This window comes from Rhynchophorus ferrugineus, unplaced genomic scaffold, assembly GCF_030347505.1.
Source record: "Rhynchophorus ferrugineus isolate W39M unplaced genomic scaffold, kcgeb_rfMv2 rfM9, whole genome shotgun sequence".
NCBI lineage: Eukaryota > Metazoa > Arthropoda > Insecta > Coleoptera > Curculionidae > Rhynchophorus > Rhynchophorus ferrugineus.
In genome coordinates, this window is record NW_027472588.1 from 24,569,405 (window position 1) to 24,587,788 (window position 18,384).

The window sequence follows — 18,384 nt, forward strand, 5'->3', positions numbered from 1 at the left end:
AATAACATTGATTCCCAGATTTATTATTGTTTTAATTGTAAATTTATAAAATACATGCGATATAAAAATGTGATGTAATTACTAATAATAATTCAAATACATACTATTAATATATATTTTGTGATTTGAACTAAAAAGTTGTCTAGCTTTTGATATTAAATAATGTATTTCAAAAAGAAATTGTCAAAACGTGGATAATTAATGTAATTTAAAAACCCGCATTAACTAAAAACAAAAGGAAAATAAACAAATGTACGGAAATGGGATATTCTCATTACGACTTTATAACGTTAAAGACGCGTTGAATATCAACAGAATAAGAAAAAAAATAATTCTGGCCACCCACTCTTTCCCACATCTGATTTTCCCACGCCCCAGCTTTAACCTCGTGTTGAGCCCTCGCAGGATGGACGTTGTAGGGGACTGAGCGGTGAGGGACGGCAATCTCATTCGGATGGCGATAGCCGGCGTCGGTCATTACAAAGCTGGCTCTAGAAGACAAGCGTGGGAATTATTTTATACCATAGAAATTTACAAAGTATCTAAATTATATAATATTCGTAAAAAAACGATTTAAAAAATTATATTTTGGAATTATATACAACAAATTAATATCAAAATAATTTTGGAATATCTCAACAACTACCCTAGGAATATCAACGACTGCGGATATACAGATATGAGTTTTGAATATTCACATTTATTGAATACCTATGTATCATATAGTAATAAAGCTTAATTCAATAAATAATTTGTATGGCATATAAAATCTATGATAGAGCACAGTACTTTTCACACGTACCCCGTATGAAATGTTATTTCGTCATGGGAATATCGTAGGTAATGATACCAACTTGGTAGTCCAAAAAAAAACCTTACGTATTATACACATTTGTTATCACACCAACACAATACCTGTATCTGAATATCTGTCGTCGTTGAATATGAAGCTGCACCGCTTCTTAAATTAAAAAAAAGTATTATAAGGTATGTTTTTGTCAGATAAAATAAAGTTTTTGTAGTCATAGGTTGGTCAGACTGTCGGAAAAAATCAACTTGTAAACAGGTGTTTTTCAAACGGAGAAATGAGGTAGCATGATGAACGAGAAAAAGAAGGGGAAATAACAGCTTTTGGTTCTCACGTACAGTGGTGGTGGCGACGAAGAGAGTCTTCTAGTTACGCAGTGTACTCAAAATGTTTTAGCGTCAATATTAACTATTGCTCTCGGACTAGTCAACGAAAATAATCACGCGTGTTTTCATATCGCGGTGAAAGTTCGTTCAGTTAATCAGTGGAAGATGTCCAATTATTATTTGTTTATGTTTTAACCGTTCGTTGTGTTAAGAGATGCCTCATCAGTACGGCTTACCCGGCATTGCTCATGCACAATCACCACCAACACCGCCGCCACAACATGGGGCTATGTACCCCCGATTTGCTGGAGCTGTTGTACCGGGAGGTTATCGAGGCGAAGACAGGAGGTTAACCAGAGATGCAATGGAGAAGTATCTTCGTGAGCGTTCGGACATGGTAATTGTTATACTCCACGCCAAAGTTGCACAAAAATCATACGGTAACGAAAAACGATTCTTTTGCCCGCCTCCTTGTATTTATCTTTTTGGAGATGGTTGGAGATTACGTCAAGAGCAAATGCTTCGTGAAGGGGAATCTGAGCAGGCTTCTCAGTTATGTGCATTTATAGGAATAGGAAACTCTGATCAAGATATGCAGCAATTAGACCTCAATAATGGAAAACAGTATTGTGCGGCCAAAACTCTATATATATCTGACTCTGACAAAAGAAAACACTTTATGTTGTCAGTGAAAATGTTTTATGGCTCAGGACATGACATTGGTGTGTTTCACAGTAAACGGATTAAAGTTATATCAAAACCATCAAAGAAAAAACAAAGTCTCAAAAATGCAGACTTATGTATAGCTAGTGGGACCAAAGTAGCTTTGTTTAACCGGTTAAGATCACAAACAGTTTCAACACGGTATTTACATGTTGAAAATGGACATTTCCATGCTAGTTCAACTCAGTGGGGAGCTTTCACTATACATCTTTTAGATGATAATGAATCTGAAAGTGAGGAATTTCAAGTGAGAGATGGATATATACATTATGGTTCTACTGTTAAGTTAGTTTGTTCAGTTACCGGTATGGCCTTACCAAGATTAATTATAAGAAAGGTAAATTAAAAACAGATACATGTAAAATAGATATTATATTAAAACTATGGTTAAACAGGTAGATAAACAACAAGCACTTCTAGAAGCAGATGATCCTGTATCTCAGCTTCACAAATGTGCCTTCTATATGAAAGACACAGAACGAATGTATCTTTGCTTGTCTCAAGAGAGAATCATCCAATTCCAAGCTACTCCTTGTCCCAAAGAACCAAATAAGGAAATGATTAATGATGGTGCCTGTTGGACGATCATTTCAACTGATAAAGCTGAATATCAATTCTATGAAGGAATGGGTCCTGTTCGGTATGTATCTATATACACATATTAAAGTATAACAATTTATCACCTGCTGACAAATATTACTGTTTTTACTAAGATTGCATTATATTTTAGATCTCCTGTTACTCCGGTTCCTATAGTTCATAGTCTTCATCTCAATGGAGGAGGTGATGTAGCTATGTTAGAATTAACTGGTGATAATTTTTCACCTTCCTTACAAGTTTGGTTTGGTGATGTGGAAGCAGAAACAATGTATAGATGTCAAGAGAGTATGTTATGTGTTGTACCAGACATATCACAGTTCAGGGGAGAATGGTTATGGGTAAGTCGTAGAAATAATTTATGTTCTTTATCAGTTTTTATATTATGCTGTATATGCTTAACAGGTTCGGCAGCCAACGCAAGTTCCCGTTTCATTAGTTCGTAATGATGGTATTATATATGCTACTGGGCTGACCTTTACTTACACTCCTGAACCTGGTCCCAGGCCTCATTGTGCACCAGCCGAAGATATTATGAGACAAGGACAGAGAAATGCTGTAACAGCTCAGGCTCATAATCAATCAGCTATTGCAGAGTCTGCATGGAACATCCACTGATTTTGTTTATTTTTAATGAATTGGGGAATCTTGTGAGTACAATTATATATTTCAGATAATAAAGTTTGTCAGGATGTCTTGTTAGCTGTTAATAGATAGAATCAATTTTTTAAAAAATCATCTATTGACATTACAAATTGTCATCCTGCCTTGTTTGCTCTTATTATCTTGCGGAAATATATTCATACCCATCCACCAAATAATATTAAAGCGAACCTTCCAAAGTGAGAGTCTATATTTTGTATTGATTAAACTACCATCCGTTAAAATATTGATATTTTTTGAAATAAACCTGTAAATACGTGTAGTTCGAGATCGTTGATGAACTTCATATTTAATGCACAGAGTGGTTGAATGTTAAATCTAGTCATCTTGAAATAAAAAATAAAATCATTTTCAACAAATTCTAGTGAAACAAGTGCTAGTTTTGTGACTTCTTGTTCCATAGTAATTTAACTTATTCTTTCTTTAAAACTTTCATAAATATTTAATCACTCTGTAAAGTATTATACGCAATGCCTATTATACAGTTGTTATCAGCATATCCACGAAATTTAGCCAGAATAGTTTTTTTGTTTGTACATAGACTAGAGAAAAAGACGAAATTTTAGATTTTTATTGTATGTATTTTCAATCGATATTGTACATATATTTTTAAATAGGAAATTGGAGCAATACTTTTTTAAGATGATTTCATTTTAACGCGATTTTAAAATGTGTAGTCCGTCAGAAATTGACCTTAAGTGTAAAATGCATTCAGTTATTTGGATTTTTTAAATATATTTATTTATTTGACATTGATATATATGTATTTTTATTTTTCCTAAGATATTACGTTTGCTATTTGAAAATAAGAACTTTATCTATAAAGTAAAAAATAATCTTTTCTTCTTAATAAATGTTATCAGCTTTACCTAAGATAACGGTTATAAAAAAATAAGACAAATAAGCAATGGTAGTTTTTATAATAGGATTTGGCGAAATGGTTAAATATGTTAAAAGTACAATTTTATGTTCTGTTTTTATTGCTTCTCAGTTAACAGAATGTGTTTTCCTAGGCTATTTTCATGTTTATTTCGCCTTAGAAGAGAGAGAGAGACAAAGATAGCAGGACAGCAGGCAATAAGGAAGTCGGAGCATTTTTCTCACGACGATTTTTTCAGTTCCTTTCCCACCGTATATAAAATTAAAAATCTTGCATTTTAAGGATAGTAATTTATACGCTGAATGTGGGAAATTTGGGGAACAATAGTATTATTTTTAATAATTACCTTCCTGCGGCATATTAATTAGGTGCCCCTGTTCCCATGCCCGGGAGTAAATATTTTTATCTGTTTCAATTCGAGTCTACATGAGAAAAAATAGAAGAACGCATTGTAGGAAAGAAAATTGCACAAACAATGCTATTAATGTTTTTATTGCTTTGTAATGACCCCAGTTTGACCCGGCTTTATATTATAGGTCGCGGAAAAAATCATTTCGGGTTTTTTATTGGTTTTCTGGTCATATCTTCTATACAAATTTATAAATTAGAATCTACCTTAATTACCATGCTATGTTGTTTTAAAAACTATTTTCATTTCTTTCAAGTTAAGCGTCGATATATATGCATTAATGTGGGAATTTATGATTATTAATATTTAGTGGGGAAAAAGTCCTTCTACGCAGGGTGGACGTCACGTGAGTAGATTTTGTCTCATTCACCTTCATACGCCATGTTGGGTGGATGATTTTGGAAGTTCCTTGTGGTTGATATTGAATCCTCATGAAATTAGAGTATTCGTCGCCTGATTTCACAATAAAATGGCTTATATCATTTTATTTATTTATCAATTTGTTATTACTGTGCTGTTGTACTTGCATTAATAGACAAGCAAGGCGAGAACGGGATTAATACATCAGTATGTATTTCCCAAATTAAATAAAACTAAACTACTTTAGCTAAAATTAAGAATACACTTATACACCATAAGTTCCTGTGGTTTGGTTCGCTTCAATCTTCTGATTCTCCTACGCGTTGTCCAGTAGCTATGTTGCTTTCACGTTGCTATGATTTAGCAACCTAATTTCATATTTTAAGTTGAGAGTATCTTCTGACTAAGCAGTACAGTTTCTTGGCTAGTCTAATCAGCTCTGCTTTTTGTCTAACATGATGTTTCCAATTTAATCTACCATCGAGATGCATGCCAAGATGTTTAATTTCTGCTTAAAGAATCGGGTATCCGTCAAGTGATATAATTAGGTTATGGTCATTTAGTCGCAACGCAAAATTAACATAAACAGATTTGGAGCTATTAAGTTGTATTTTTCAGTCTTTAGTCCATTTGTAGATCTTCTTGACTGCTACTTTTACTCTTTTACAGCCCTATCCGTTTTTCTACATATATATCTTTTGTCATGATAACAGTGTCATGAGCAAATATTCCAAATACTATTTCTTTTATTGTTGGGATATGAGTAGTGTAGAGCAGATACAGGAGTGGTCCCAACACTATCCAACACTCTAGTAGAAGTAGGTTTAAGTATTGAAAATGCTCCTTCGTGCGAGACTTCATTTTCTTTCGAAAATATATGATTCCAGCAGTTGACAGTAATTTTGCGGTAGAAATTTGCTAATTTTGTATATTGATCCCAAATGGCATACCCGGTCAAAAGCTTGTGAGACGTTCAGAAATATTGCAGGGCAGTATATCTTTTCTCCGAACGCCTTTTCAACAACCACTGTTACTCTGTGCACTTGGTCGGTCGTTGATAGTGGTGATCTCGAAGTCCATACTGGAAATCTGTACAAACTGGAATTTTGAATGGTTTGGTACATTAGCTAAATGTTATACGAATAACTGAACTTTTTTATCGTTGCGTCGAACCTACTCATTTCGTTCATTTTCAATTGACGATACTCTAATAATTGGTCTTTTAAATCCTCCGGTTGTTTTCCATAGCTAGTATATCTTTGTCTGCTTCTGGGCTCGTGAAGATATGTTGTAGATTATTGGCTTTCATTGCTATAAATAATTGTCTACATTTTGGTGTTATCATTCTTGACCTCAAAAACGAATTTATTGTTCATCTATATAGCAATATCACAATTTCTGTAGAGCTTCCGAGATTTCTAGACAAAAAACTGAAACAAGTTAACTTCACGGGTTACTTTTCGACTGTAATTCATAGGGATGCCGAAAAAATATCGATATTTTTGGCCGATATATCGATGTTTTTTTTGACCGATATTTATCGAAATTTAAAAAAAAATAGATATTTTTAAACCAACCTTTAGGGCTTGAATATCGATATCTTTCAATATTTTTCCTATTTCCAATTCATACTTTAATAGTTCTACCAGATTTGATCAGTTCATGAATGACAATGCCTTTACAATCTCGCAACTAGTGTTTTCTTACCCTCTTCATGAAGCTATGAAGCTTTACCGGTCTTCAACCGTAATCTTTTTCGTACATTATCCTCATAGATTACATACTTGCCATGTGTCATCATCCGTAATCATTTGTTTCAAAAATGGCTCATACTTGCGTTGCATTTTTCTCTTTTCGAAAGTAAAATATCGAAATTATTTTTGGCGCTTCTTCTCAGTTGTCAAGATGCCAGCCAGGACTGATTTCCTACAATCGTAATAGTAGCTGCTGCAACTTGCGATGTTCGAGTCCTGCTGGAGCATGATTATTATGATGATGGTATGCATGATGTTATAATTGTTTATAATTGTGATTGTCCATAAAGTAAAAGCGCAAAACCCGATAAGGAAAATCATCAAAGTTGCGCTAGTAATCAGGCCGCGTAGGACCGGATAACCTTTAAATTCACCACTCGCCAGTCGGTAGCCCATGGTCCTGTCTAGGTAAATCTTGGCTGGTAAAAAGGACACTCCAAAATATCAAAAAATACCTTTTGGAATATCCACTTTCAAAATTAATTTTTGATACTGTATAGGAATGACTTTACTTTATATCTGGGATATTCTATGGATTGTTCTTATTCAAAGGTGCTATAGTATGGACTCATTGAATAGGCATTTCTATGATGAATAGGTATGACACTTAATTACTTGAAAAAAATCAAAATTAATTTTTCCCTAACTTTATATATCAATTTTTTGGGAGTTATAAAGTTATTTATTCATAAAATTATAGGTAATATTTTACCCCGTCAATACTAAAGCTATATATATAAAATTGTTAAATATTAAGTTATGTTGGGCGCCAAGGACGGTTATTGAAGAACCTTGAGAAAATATTCACCATATGCTGCATGTTTGGATTATCTGGTTAAGATAAGAAATCGTGGGAAAATGTTTTTGAAACCTGTATCCGATTGCCAGACGTGTTAGGATTTTTTAAAGGCATCTTTGGCGACGTACTGGAAATGCATGTTATCAAACCCGCATATATTATTCTAACTTACTTCAGCTACAATTCACTGACCTTTTCAATTTGTCATGCAAAAAATAACTGTTTAAAAATGTATTTAGTTTATTATTTTAAACGCTAGTTCAAAATAAATAAAAAATAAATTCTAATATTAACAATTGGCTGTTAAAATAATACGTTCATTAAAATAATTTTTATAAAGTTAAGTACCAGTTGTACCAATTATTACCGGTTTTTCTAATAGAGGTCGCTAGGCTTTAGTATGCATTTTTATGATTTGATACATAAGTCATTTTCTACTGACATCAAGCTTCAAAGCTATATAACAGATCAATTGAAAAGTCCCCGACCTACTATAGTAAAACATATTTTTTTGGCAAAATTAGTTTTTTTATATACACTGATTATAGTGACCCTCGTAACTTTTCGATACCATTTTTGTAGTGATTCGTCCTTTGATTCAAAATAGGCCTCAGTTTCGGCGATCATCTCTTCATTCAACGAAAATTTCTTCCCAGAAAGCATTCTTTTGAGATCTGAGAATGGAAGATCTAGAGAACACGGTGGATGAGGAAGTAATTCGAAGCCCAATTCATGGATTTTTGCCATCGTTTTCACTGACTTTTGACACGTGCATTGTCTTGGTGAAGCAGTTCTTTCTTTTTCTTCAAATGCGGCCGTTTTTCGGCGATTTCGTCCTTTAAACGGTCCAATAACGCTATGTAATAGTCGGTGTTGATGATCCTTCCCTTTTCAAGGTAGTCAATGAAAATTATTCCATGCGCATTCTAAAATACAGACGCTATAACTTTTCCAGCCGACTGTTGCGTTTTTCCACGCTTTGGAGCGGATTCATCGTGTGCAGTCCACTCGGATGACTGTCGATTGAACTTCAGAGTGAAATGAAGGAGCCATGTTTCAACTATTGTCACATATCGATGCAAAAACTCGGGTTTATTACGCTTGATCATCTTGAAACACTGCTGTGAATTATCAAATCGTCGTTGTTTTTGGTCAAAAGTGAGCTCGCGTGGCACCCACTTTGCACAGAGCTTTCTCATACCTAATTATTCGTGAATAATATAATGTACACGTTCAGTTGATATCTTTAGAGGGTCTGCTATTTGATTTAGTTTCAATTTACGGTCATTCAAAATCATTTTGTGGATTTTTTAATGTTTTCATCGGTAACAACCTCTTTTGGGTGTCCACTGCGTTCACCGTCTTCGGTGCTCTTTTCACCACGTCTAAATTTAGCATACCAATCCTTAATGGTTGATTTTCCTGGGACAGTGTCCGGAAACTCGGCATCAAGCCAAGTTTTTGCTTCAACTGTATTTTTTCCCTTCAAAAAGCAATATTTTATCAATATGCGAAATTCCTTTTTATTAATTTTTTTTCACAATAACAAAAGTTGCTTCACTCAAAATGCTATAAATTACAAACTAATGATCCGACTTAAGAGCTACTTAGAGAAACATATGGATTTAATTCTAGTGGCGCCATCTATGTATCAGGCCGGGGACTTTTAAATTAACCTGTTATATATGTTATATTTTGCGAAAGTAATCATAAATTTGAAATCTTTGAAAACGTCAAGTTTCGTGCCTAAAACGTTCATTTGCGGCACGCATTATTTTTCTTTTCTAATAAAAAGAAGCCATCGTTTGCTGGTAGAAACTTATGGTGAGAATGTTCTAACCTTAAAAACATGGTTTCAAAAATATAAAAGTGGTGATTTGCATGTGCAATACAAAGATTGTTCTGGGAGACTGAAAAAGTTTGAGGACGCGAAACTGTAAGAGTTATTGGATGAAGACCCAACCCAAACTGAAAAACAATTGGCAGAAGCGTTAAATGTGACCCAAGAAACGACTACCGACCAATTACGAGCAATCAGGAAAATGGGTGCCACATCAATTGAATGACAGACAAACGGAAAATCGAAAAATGGTCTGTGAATTGTTCAATTATTCAAATGTGTGATCGGAAGTCATTTCAAAAGTGGATTTATTTTGAATAACCTATGCTCAAAATATCATGGTTATCACCTGGCGAAGCGTGCCGATCGACTCTAAGACCAAATCGTTTTGGTCGCGAGACAGTGCTGTGTTTGGTGGGACCAGAGCGGCCTGGTGTATTACGAACTGTTGGAACTTGATGAAACAGTTAATAGTGATCGTTACCGACAAGAAATCTGAATCATGCATTGATCGAGAAACGTCAACGAAGCGTTGAAAGCACTTGGATGTGACATATTATCGCACCCGCCATACTCTCCAGACCTTGTCCCATCCAATTGTCAACTTTTCGCATCAATGGGACACGTGCTTGAAAAGTAATACGTATGGCTCGATGTTTTGCTCAAAAGACAAATAAGATTTGCCAGTATAACCGGTATGTTTTAAATAATGCTAGATAATTATTTAGATGGCACTTTTATCAAAATAATGTTGAATGGCGTTTAAATTAGTATAGTGATTTTTTAAAAAATGGCGTGGAAAAAATACTTCGGCCAAAAAAAAAATTCCATATATCTGCTAAGAAATATGGGCGAAAAGTATCTATATTTTTTGAAAAACGTTCCGATTCAGTATCCTTGGTTCAGTATATGAGTAACCAGTAACTTCAATATTTATATGAATTGTTAGCCCACTGTTCCCAAAACTTTTAATAACTTACCTGATTACTTTATTACCTTACCTTTCAATTCTTTAACCTTTTTATCCAGGAACCTATAGAGTGTGACCAATTTAACTATTTGACAACTATTGTTGACCATTTGATACTAGTGTCATTTATGAGAAAGTTTATCACTTAATCATTAGTTTATTGCCATTATGCTTTAGTCCTATAGCTTCTTAAGCATGATTTACATTCGTTTAATTACGGTTTATTTGTCGTGATTTGATTTACAAATTACAATAGTGCTTTTTTCAATAATAGGTTTAGTTCCTTTAGAATATGCGGAATAGCATATTACATTTGAAAGAGTCACTATTACTGCAATAGTAAAATAAATGAGATTAACAATTGTTAAAAAATTAAGTAATTAAGAAATCATAGAGTTCTTCATAGAGATATTTTAAAGGAATCCTAAATATAATTCCTAGGTCTCTTATATATGATTTAATAAAATAAAATTTAATAGCGTTTTGTTAACAAAAACAAAATTCGACAAAATATTGTCAGATAGTTGATGTGAAAAGAGGAGTTAATTAAATCTATTAAAAAATTCATATTTTTAACAATTTATTTTATTTTCATGGAATATTTATATATTACAGCAATCATAGTGATGTTATAATATTTACATACATATAAATATTTGAATAGATACAAATTTAAAAGCTACAAAAATTCACCACAATATAAAATAATAAAAATTAAAGCCTGTAAAAATACAAACTCGAAAAATATAATTTTTTTTCATTATTTTTTTCTTACTGAGCCTCAATAAAAATTAAAAGCTATGGAATCACAACTATTCGAAACTTTCCATTTTGGGAGATTCAAATTAAAAGAAATGATAATAAATACATTTTTACGATATAAAATAAAACTTAACAATATACCAATACAGATCTACAGATCTGTTTTGGAGCTTTTAGGTCATATGTTCACTCAATTTCAAGGCAGGAATTTCTATTTAATTCTGATGCTTCTTTGTTTGTTCATGTTTGTCAACATCAGGGAGATATACGACGTGAGCAAATCATCCATTTTGTAGCCTAAGGAGGTCTCGCATAAAAGCTTCGATCCCCTGACCAGGTTGCCAATGGTCATGTGGAAGTATGTGTTTCCTGATGACCAGTTCGAAATTCTTGTGAATGGATGAGTTACCAAAATGTCCTGAAAAAGTTAAAATTATGTATCTTATTATTTGTTTTTATATTAAAATGATTCAGAGAAAATGCTTATTTAAAAATGAATAGGAATGACTTTTATTTGTCAACTCTTTACTATCTTGAATTGAAACCAAAATGTAGATGTTAGCACTTATTAGTATATAATGGATCAAATTTATCATCTGTCATAATTAACGTAGCGTCTAGCAAAAGCGACTCATGCATAAACTCTAAAAATTGTTACCGAAGCAATACGTTAAACTGTTACATCTCAGCCAGGATGTTAATAGAAATTAAACAAGAAGACAGGCATAAACAAGGCAGTGTTTTATGTCCAGTTCTTTACGTACTTTACATGTAAAATACTACAAATAGAAAATGTTACTACGGCCCTATTTGCTGATGACACTGCAATACTTGTTATTGGAGAATAGCGAAGAATCGACCAGAAAAATGTAAAGCGTAAGTAATGATATAAATAAGTGGACCCAGGCATGAAAAATAAAAGTAAGTGAGAGCAAATCAGTGTATATTGAATTCACCTACTACCAATCTGTTCATATACCATGCAATAACAACGCTAAATACCTTAGGGTGAATCTGACGCAAAACTTCGTTGGAAGGAATAATATATCAATAAAATATTTTAACAAAAAAAATTAACAGAGTTCAAACAAATAAATAAGAAACTCACTAAAAAGTAAAAAAAAAATAATCAAGCCGGCTTGGTGGCGCAATGGTAAAGGCGATGGGACGGTCCTTCTACTGTTGCGATAGCCGCGGGTTCGAATCCTACTGGGGCATGGTCGTAAATTTATGTTTGTAATTATTTAATATTTGTGAATGTTCAATCCCAGTCACGCCAGTAACCAGGCTGGGTAAGACCGGGTGTCTTCTGGGATGATTTCTAAAGTTGGCCACTCGCCAGTCGGTAGGCTTAATGCTGAGGACCGTGGTTCGGGGCCCACGTTAAAATTTAGGCCCAGTCCAGATAAACCGATAGTTGGTAAAAGAAGACTTTAAAATATATATAAAAAAATAATCAAACTTAGATTTTTAACACAAAAAAAAACGTTTCAAAATAAAATATGTACTTAATAATCGTTGTAATAACTAAATAAAAATAAACAAAAATTTTATTTAACCTATCTACTACACGTATTTTATATTCTACTATTCACGCACAATTTAGTTTAATAACTACCTAAACCTATTTATTTACAATATTATTTTAAATACTACCAACTGATCACTTTGAATTCGGTGCCGAGCAACAAATTACATTTTTAGTTCGTAATTTAATTTTGTTTATATGTCACAAAATTATATTATTTTTATATTGTTTGGGTTCGGCATCAACTTCAAAGTGATCAGTTGGTAGAAATTAAAATAATTTTGTAAATAGATAAATAAGTTTAGGACGTATTAAGCTAAATTGTGTGTATACAGTAGGATATAAAATACGTGTAGTAGATAGGTTAAATAAGGTTTTTGTTAATTTTTAATTAGTTATTACGATTATGATGTACATAATTTATTTAAAAACTTTTTTGTGATAAAAATGTAAGTTTGATTATTTTTTACTTTTTAGTAAGTTCCTTATTTATTTTTTAAAGTCGGTTCATTTTTTTTGTTAAAAATATTGTATTTTTCCCTTTTTAGTGTTAGATATTTACTCAATAAATTACGCAGTTATTTTGTTAAGTATTATAATGGGCAGGCCAAGTAAAGGTGCAGTCCGTATGAGGAAAAATAGGAATAAAAAAATAATGATTGAAAATAAAGAACGCTTCAGGACCCGGGGTCCGCTACCTACTCTAGGTGATTTGACAAATGTTCTAATTAAACTGGAACAACAAAAAGTTGTTGCCCCCGTCGGGAATAGAACCCGTGACCTGTGCATAAGAGCTGAACGTTCTAACCATTATACCTTAGAAGCAATTGCCTGCAGTATTTCTGCGACTTTTCATATGATATGGTTAGTGGTTAAAAAGCAAACTGAATGGCTTTTACATTGAACTATTTCCGATTTTCCATCACATTAGTAACAATAACATTAGACACAAATATCTGATCACTTTAGATACAAACAATATGTGAAAACCATGTACATGCCTTTGAAATTTGAGGGTTTCCCTCGATTTCCCCCCTTCCCCCCTACAGATCCTGACTTGGTTCCAATGGGACCACCTCGAAAGTGCACTATTTCGAATAAAAAAAGAATTTTGAAAATCGGTCCATAATTGACGGAGAAATCGGCGAATATGTATTTAAAAAATATATATACAGCCGAACATAGAACCTCCTTTTTTGAAGCCGGTTAAAAAAGGAAAGAAAGGAACTCGAATTAAAATATAAATAAATATATTGTATGTCATTTGAAAGAAAATCTAAATTATCCGTACATAATGAGTTGCTGCCGTATAAGCAGATATTAAAACCTATATGGACCTACGGAATTTACTTATAGGGATATTCTGCGACAAGTAAGTAATATCAATATAATACAAGTATTTCAGATTACATTTCTGAGAAGTATTGCGGATGCACCGACATACTGTAACAGGTCAATTGAAAAGTCTTTGGCTCAAAAGATGCGGGTATAAATTTGACAGCTGTCGGATCATTAGTTTGTGAATTAGAGCACTTTGAGTGAAGCAACTTTTGTTATTGTGAAGAAATGGATAAAGAGGAATTTCGCGTGTTGATAAAATATTGTTTTTTGAAGGGAAAAAATTCAGTTGAAGCAAAAAATTGGCTTGATGCCGAGTTTCCGGACACTGCCCCAGGAAAATCAACCGTCAAGGATTGGTATGCTAACTTTAGACTTGGTGAAATGAGCACCGAAGACGGTGAATGCAGTGAACGCCCAAAAGAGGTTGTTACCGACGAAATCATTAAAAAAATACATAATATGATTTTTAATGACCCTAAATTGAAACTGAATGAAATAGCTGATACTCTAAATATATCAACTAAATGTGTAGATCATATCATTCACGAATATTTGGGTATGAGAAAGCTCTATGCAAAGTGGCAGCCGCGCGAGCTCACTTTTGACCAAAACAACGACGAGTTGATGATTCAGAGCAGTGTTTGAAGATGATCAAGCGTAATAAACCCGAGTTTTTGTCATCCGAGTGGACTGCCCACGATGAACCCGCTCCAAAGCGAGGGAAAACGCGACAGTCGGCTGGCAAGGTTATGGACCATCAACAGCGACTATTACATAGCGTTATTGGACCATTTGAAGGACGAAATTGCCGAAAAATAGCAATATTTGAAGAAAAAGAATGTGCTACTTCACCAAGACAATGACCGTATCAAAAATCCATGAATTGGGACTTCAAAAGAATGCTCGCTGGGAAGAAATTTTCGTCGAATGAAGACGAACGTGATCAACGAAACTGAGGCCTATTTTGAAGCAAAGGACAAATCGTATTACAAAAATGGTATCGAAAAGTTGGAGGGTCCCTATAATCAGTGTATCACCCTTGAAGGCAATTATGTTGAATAAAAAAACTAATTTTGCCAAAAAATGTGTTTTACTCTGGTAGGTCGGGGACTTTTCAATTGACCTGTGCAGTACTTATTTAAAGATTTAATTTTTCCTAAGTTTAAAAAGCACATGCTTATATTTTATAATTAGCTATTCATATCAAATTTCCTTATTATGTTATAAGATCAGAGATTTCAGATACAAACTTTATTGCTGTGGTGCACTCCACATATATGTTACTTAATATATAATTAATGTTACATAATGTTATTGACAGTTGTTTGTAATTTATTTACAGTTGGTTTCGTCGCCGTATTTTCTTCTGAAGTGACGATAAGGAATATAGGATTTGAGAATCTGGCTCATCTGATTAGGTAATTTGTAATTCTTAAATGCTAACTTGTATTCAAAGTCCTCATACCATACTTAATCAAAGACTTGTGCCACGTTTAGAAATATAGCTTAACAAATTTCCTTTTTTTTTCAAAGGTTTTTTCAATTACATCCCTAATATGATTTATTTGATTAATTGTTGATTATTTATTTCTAAATCGATATTGGTGAGTATTTTCTTCAAACTGGTTTCAGGCCTTAAAAAAAGTTTCTAGAACAATTTGAATATAATTGGTAGCAGTGATATTGAAGTCTATTAGATTAACATAAGAGATATATCTCAGTACTCATAAGTACTCAGCAAATAATTCTGTATTTCGCTATCTTTTTTGCCCATTTTCCATTTTCTTTACTTATCGGCGAGTTTTGGTATTTTGGTAGATTTACTTTTTTAGCTATTTTTTTAGCTTTCCAAAGAGAATAATCAGCCTCTTCAACAGTCTCTGTTAAGTTCTTTAGGAACTCAGAAAATATTTAATTTTTCGTAATACGAATTTTCTGCTTGAGTTGTTGACCCAATTTTCTTAGCTGGTCCTCTTTTTTGTGGCTTTTTTTTCTCCTACGCTTTGTGGCTGTGAGCTCCTTAATTTCTCTTGGCTGGTTTATCCCTGGTGTTTTATTTTTTTGTTTTCTAGCGTAAACCAATTCTGTTTCCGCGCCCATTTATTCAGTTGTTTTCAGCGGAATATATAGCTTAATATTTCCTGTTACTCTCCGAAGCTGGATTTAGCTCTCTTCATTTACTCTTTATTCAAATTACCAAATTTGCCCCATGGGGCTGATATTTTATAGATATTTCTCTCTATCTATACTTTAAGAAAGAGTGCTCTCTCTTTCACAAGATCATCATTTTTTTGAGCTGCACTCCCTCCACAGAAAAATAAACATTTTTACTGGCGGCTCCAAATACAGTACAGGGCTTGATTGTGCCTTTATCTGTAATGGGCAAACCTCGCTTTTTAGGCTCGATGAACAGGGAACCAACCATACAGAAAATTGATTCTCGTCCATTTCGACATCTAACTGAATTGCTTCCTTGAATGGAGATATAGTAATTCCTTAGTCTCCAAGTCCCTAATCTTTCTAACATCTTTTAACGCTAGCGTTAGTAGATAATGACCTGGGAACTAGCAAGCAGATTCCGCGGCCACTCTCAACTCCCTATCGAGAACATATGCATTCACACTGACCTCCCTCTTTTCATCAAAATGTTTATTAGAGACACAGTTCCAAGACACTGGGACACTTGGAGGATGAATCAAACAAACTATTTGGAATCAAAAGCGACTTTTTCAGTTTCCTTCCTATTCCTCCTACACATTCCCATGCGGTGAAAATGAAACGGCTGAGACTGGGTTACTGTTACTTCTCCCACGGCCACTTGATGTCCTCAAGCACATTTCAGCCTCAAGTATTCACCTTCTGAACGACTGTCCTCGCATTTTTTTAACTGGAATAAGACTGTAGTGATAGGATGATGGGATTTCTGGTATTTCTTCTTTTTTTTCCTTTTTTTAACTTAAATTAATCGTTTCCTTAATTCCTAATAATTATCGTTTGTTTTTGTATCATTCAACTGTTTTACCCGTTCCTGTCATCCTGATTGTTGACCCTCATTTTATTTATACATATTTATGTTTGTCCACGTCCTTTGTATACAAGGTCCCGTGTTAAAAAAAAATCACAATTAAATAATCGCGAAATGACGAGAAGATCGTCGAAAACGTCAAAAAAATATCTTCTACATTCATCCTGAATCCATTCCTATCTGTCCATTCGTATCGTTGTCGGATTGTTTAGGATTCTCCTGAGGAGCTTATTTTGGAAAACTTGAAGCCGTTTCACCTGGTTGGGTGTAACAACCTTGAAGTAGACATTAGATCCATAGAGGAGTACGGACCGAATTAACTTTTTGTAAAATAAGCATTTGATGGAGATGGGAAGTATACTAGAAGGGCAGATCAGAGAAAATAGCAGGTTTGCTATCCCCGAGCCTTTCTGGATTTAGGTACGAGATGTTATACAGCGATGAAATTGTTGCGGTGTCGACCTTAAGTTGCGAGACGCGCAAAGCGTAACTCTTCTTATCGAAAGTGATGGCCTGGGTTTTCAGGGGGTTGATTTGCAACCTCCAGTATTTGAACCGTATGATCGAGCTGCTTCTGTAATCGTTCTTCTTGGAATTGTAACCTCGAACCTGGAGGCCGTGAAGAAAGCAGTGTCGTCAGCGTAAAACGCGACATCAATGTGGTCTTTTCTCGGCAGATCTGAAATAAAGAGGTTAAATAAGGCCGTGATCAGCAGGGAACCTTGAGGTACGCCAGCGTTGATTTGTTTTCGACTGGAAAGTGTTTCCTGATCTTGACTCGGAAAGATCTGTCCGATAGGTAGGACTTGAAGGGCGGTTAGGTCTTATAGGAGGCCTAATTTTGGATCATTGGAGGCATTTTGCGATCAAACCCTCGTGCCAGACCTTGTCACAAGTTTTGCCAGGACTGCTTCAAGATTTTTACGTTGGTCAAGAGCCTGATGGATATGTGTTTATTATTATCTCATTTACCGTTAAAATACTAGGAGAGTGATCTGAAGATGGGCCATAATTGTATTCAATACTGAAGTAATTATATATGTTTTTTAGTAAGAAATCAATTAGACCTGGTTCTTTGTTGACATCAGCAAATAGCACGTTTATAAAGATTATAAGTTAAGTTCGAATTTGTGATAAAGCAACTATAAAGCATTATTTAGTATTTTAGTAAATTAAATTAATGGCGTTACATAGAAAAACTGTTTAAAAACGAAACGAACTTAATAAGCAATACATTCCTAATTGCCCGCTATTATTACGCTAATTATTATCAATTGAGAGAAAAACAAGGTTTATATAACATAAGAATATGACCATAATTAGAATATTGCATCGATTAAACAACAGGAAACATCACATGCGAATGATAATAATAAAAAATAAAATGAACAATTTGAATTGTTTTCGATACACGGCCGGATTAAATTATAATGTAATAAACATTTCATACAGTTATTATATTTTTTGCCCATTCACGAAGCATGTGAAAAATGTAGGAAACAGTACAAAGATCCCATGGGAATTTTTACGTTTAAACATTAATATCACTGTTATTTTTGAGAACATCATAGTTTAATCGCAGGTTAGAAAAATCAGATT

At 33.8% G+C, this 18,384-nt stretch overlaps 2 protein-coding genes and 1 long non-coding RNA gene across 4 annotated transcripts in view; 1 reads left to right on the top strand and 2 right to left on the bottom strand.

The window, feature by feature from the left end:
- Nucleotides 1-13: 13 nt before the first annotated feature.
- On the bottom strand, nucleotides 14-1,149 carry LOC143202562 (uncharacterized). The gene is made up of 2 exons (XR_013007188.1): nucleotides 803-1,149; nucleotides 14-491 (listed from the first exon to the last, which is right to left on the bottom strand). It is a non-coding gene; the product is annotated as an uncharacterized LOC143202562 (long non-coding RNA).
- Su(H) (recombining binding protein suppressor of hairless) lies at nucleotides 1,031-3,873 on the top strand. Its single transcript, XM_076414163.1, has 4 exons — nucleotides 1,031-2,194; nucleotides 2,253-2,497; nucleotides 2,588-2,795; nucleotides 2,860-3,873. The coding sequence occupies exons 1-4, from the start codon at nucleotides 1,349-1,351 to the stop codon at nucleotides 3,070-3,072; spliced, it is 1,512 nt and encodes a 503-aa protein (XP_076270278.1). The 5' UTR covers nucleotides 1,031-1,348; the 3' UTR covers nucleotides 3,073-3,873.
- Nucleotides 3,874-10,698: 6,825 nt separating this feature from the next.
- ck (unconventional myosin-VIIa ck) overlaps nucleotides 10,699-18,384 on the bottom strand; it is a 98,111-nt gene continuing 90,425 nt past the window's right edge. For both annotated transcript variants that reach the window (XM_076414165.1, XM_076414164.1), the window contains one exon: nucleotides 10,699-11,309. In XM_076414165.1, coding sequence (XP_076270280.1) covers nucleotides 11,103-11,309 — 207 coding nt within the window. In that variant the 3' untranslated portion in view covers nucleotides 10,699-11,102. The remainder of the gene's footprint in view (nucleotides 11,310-18,384) is intronic.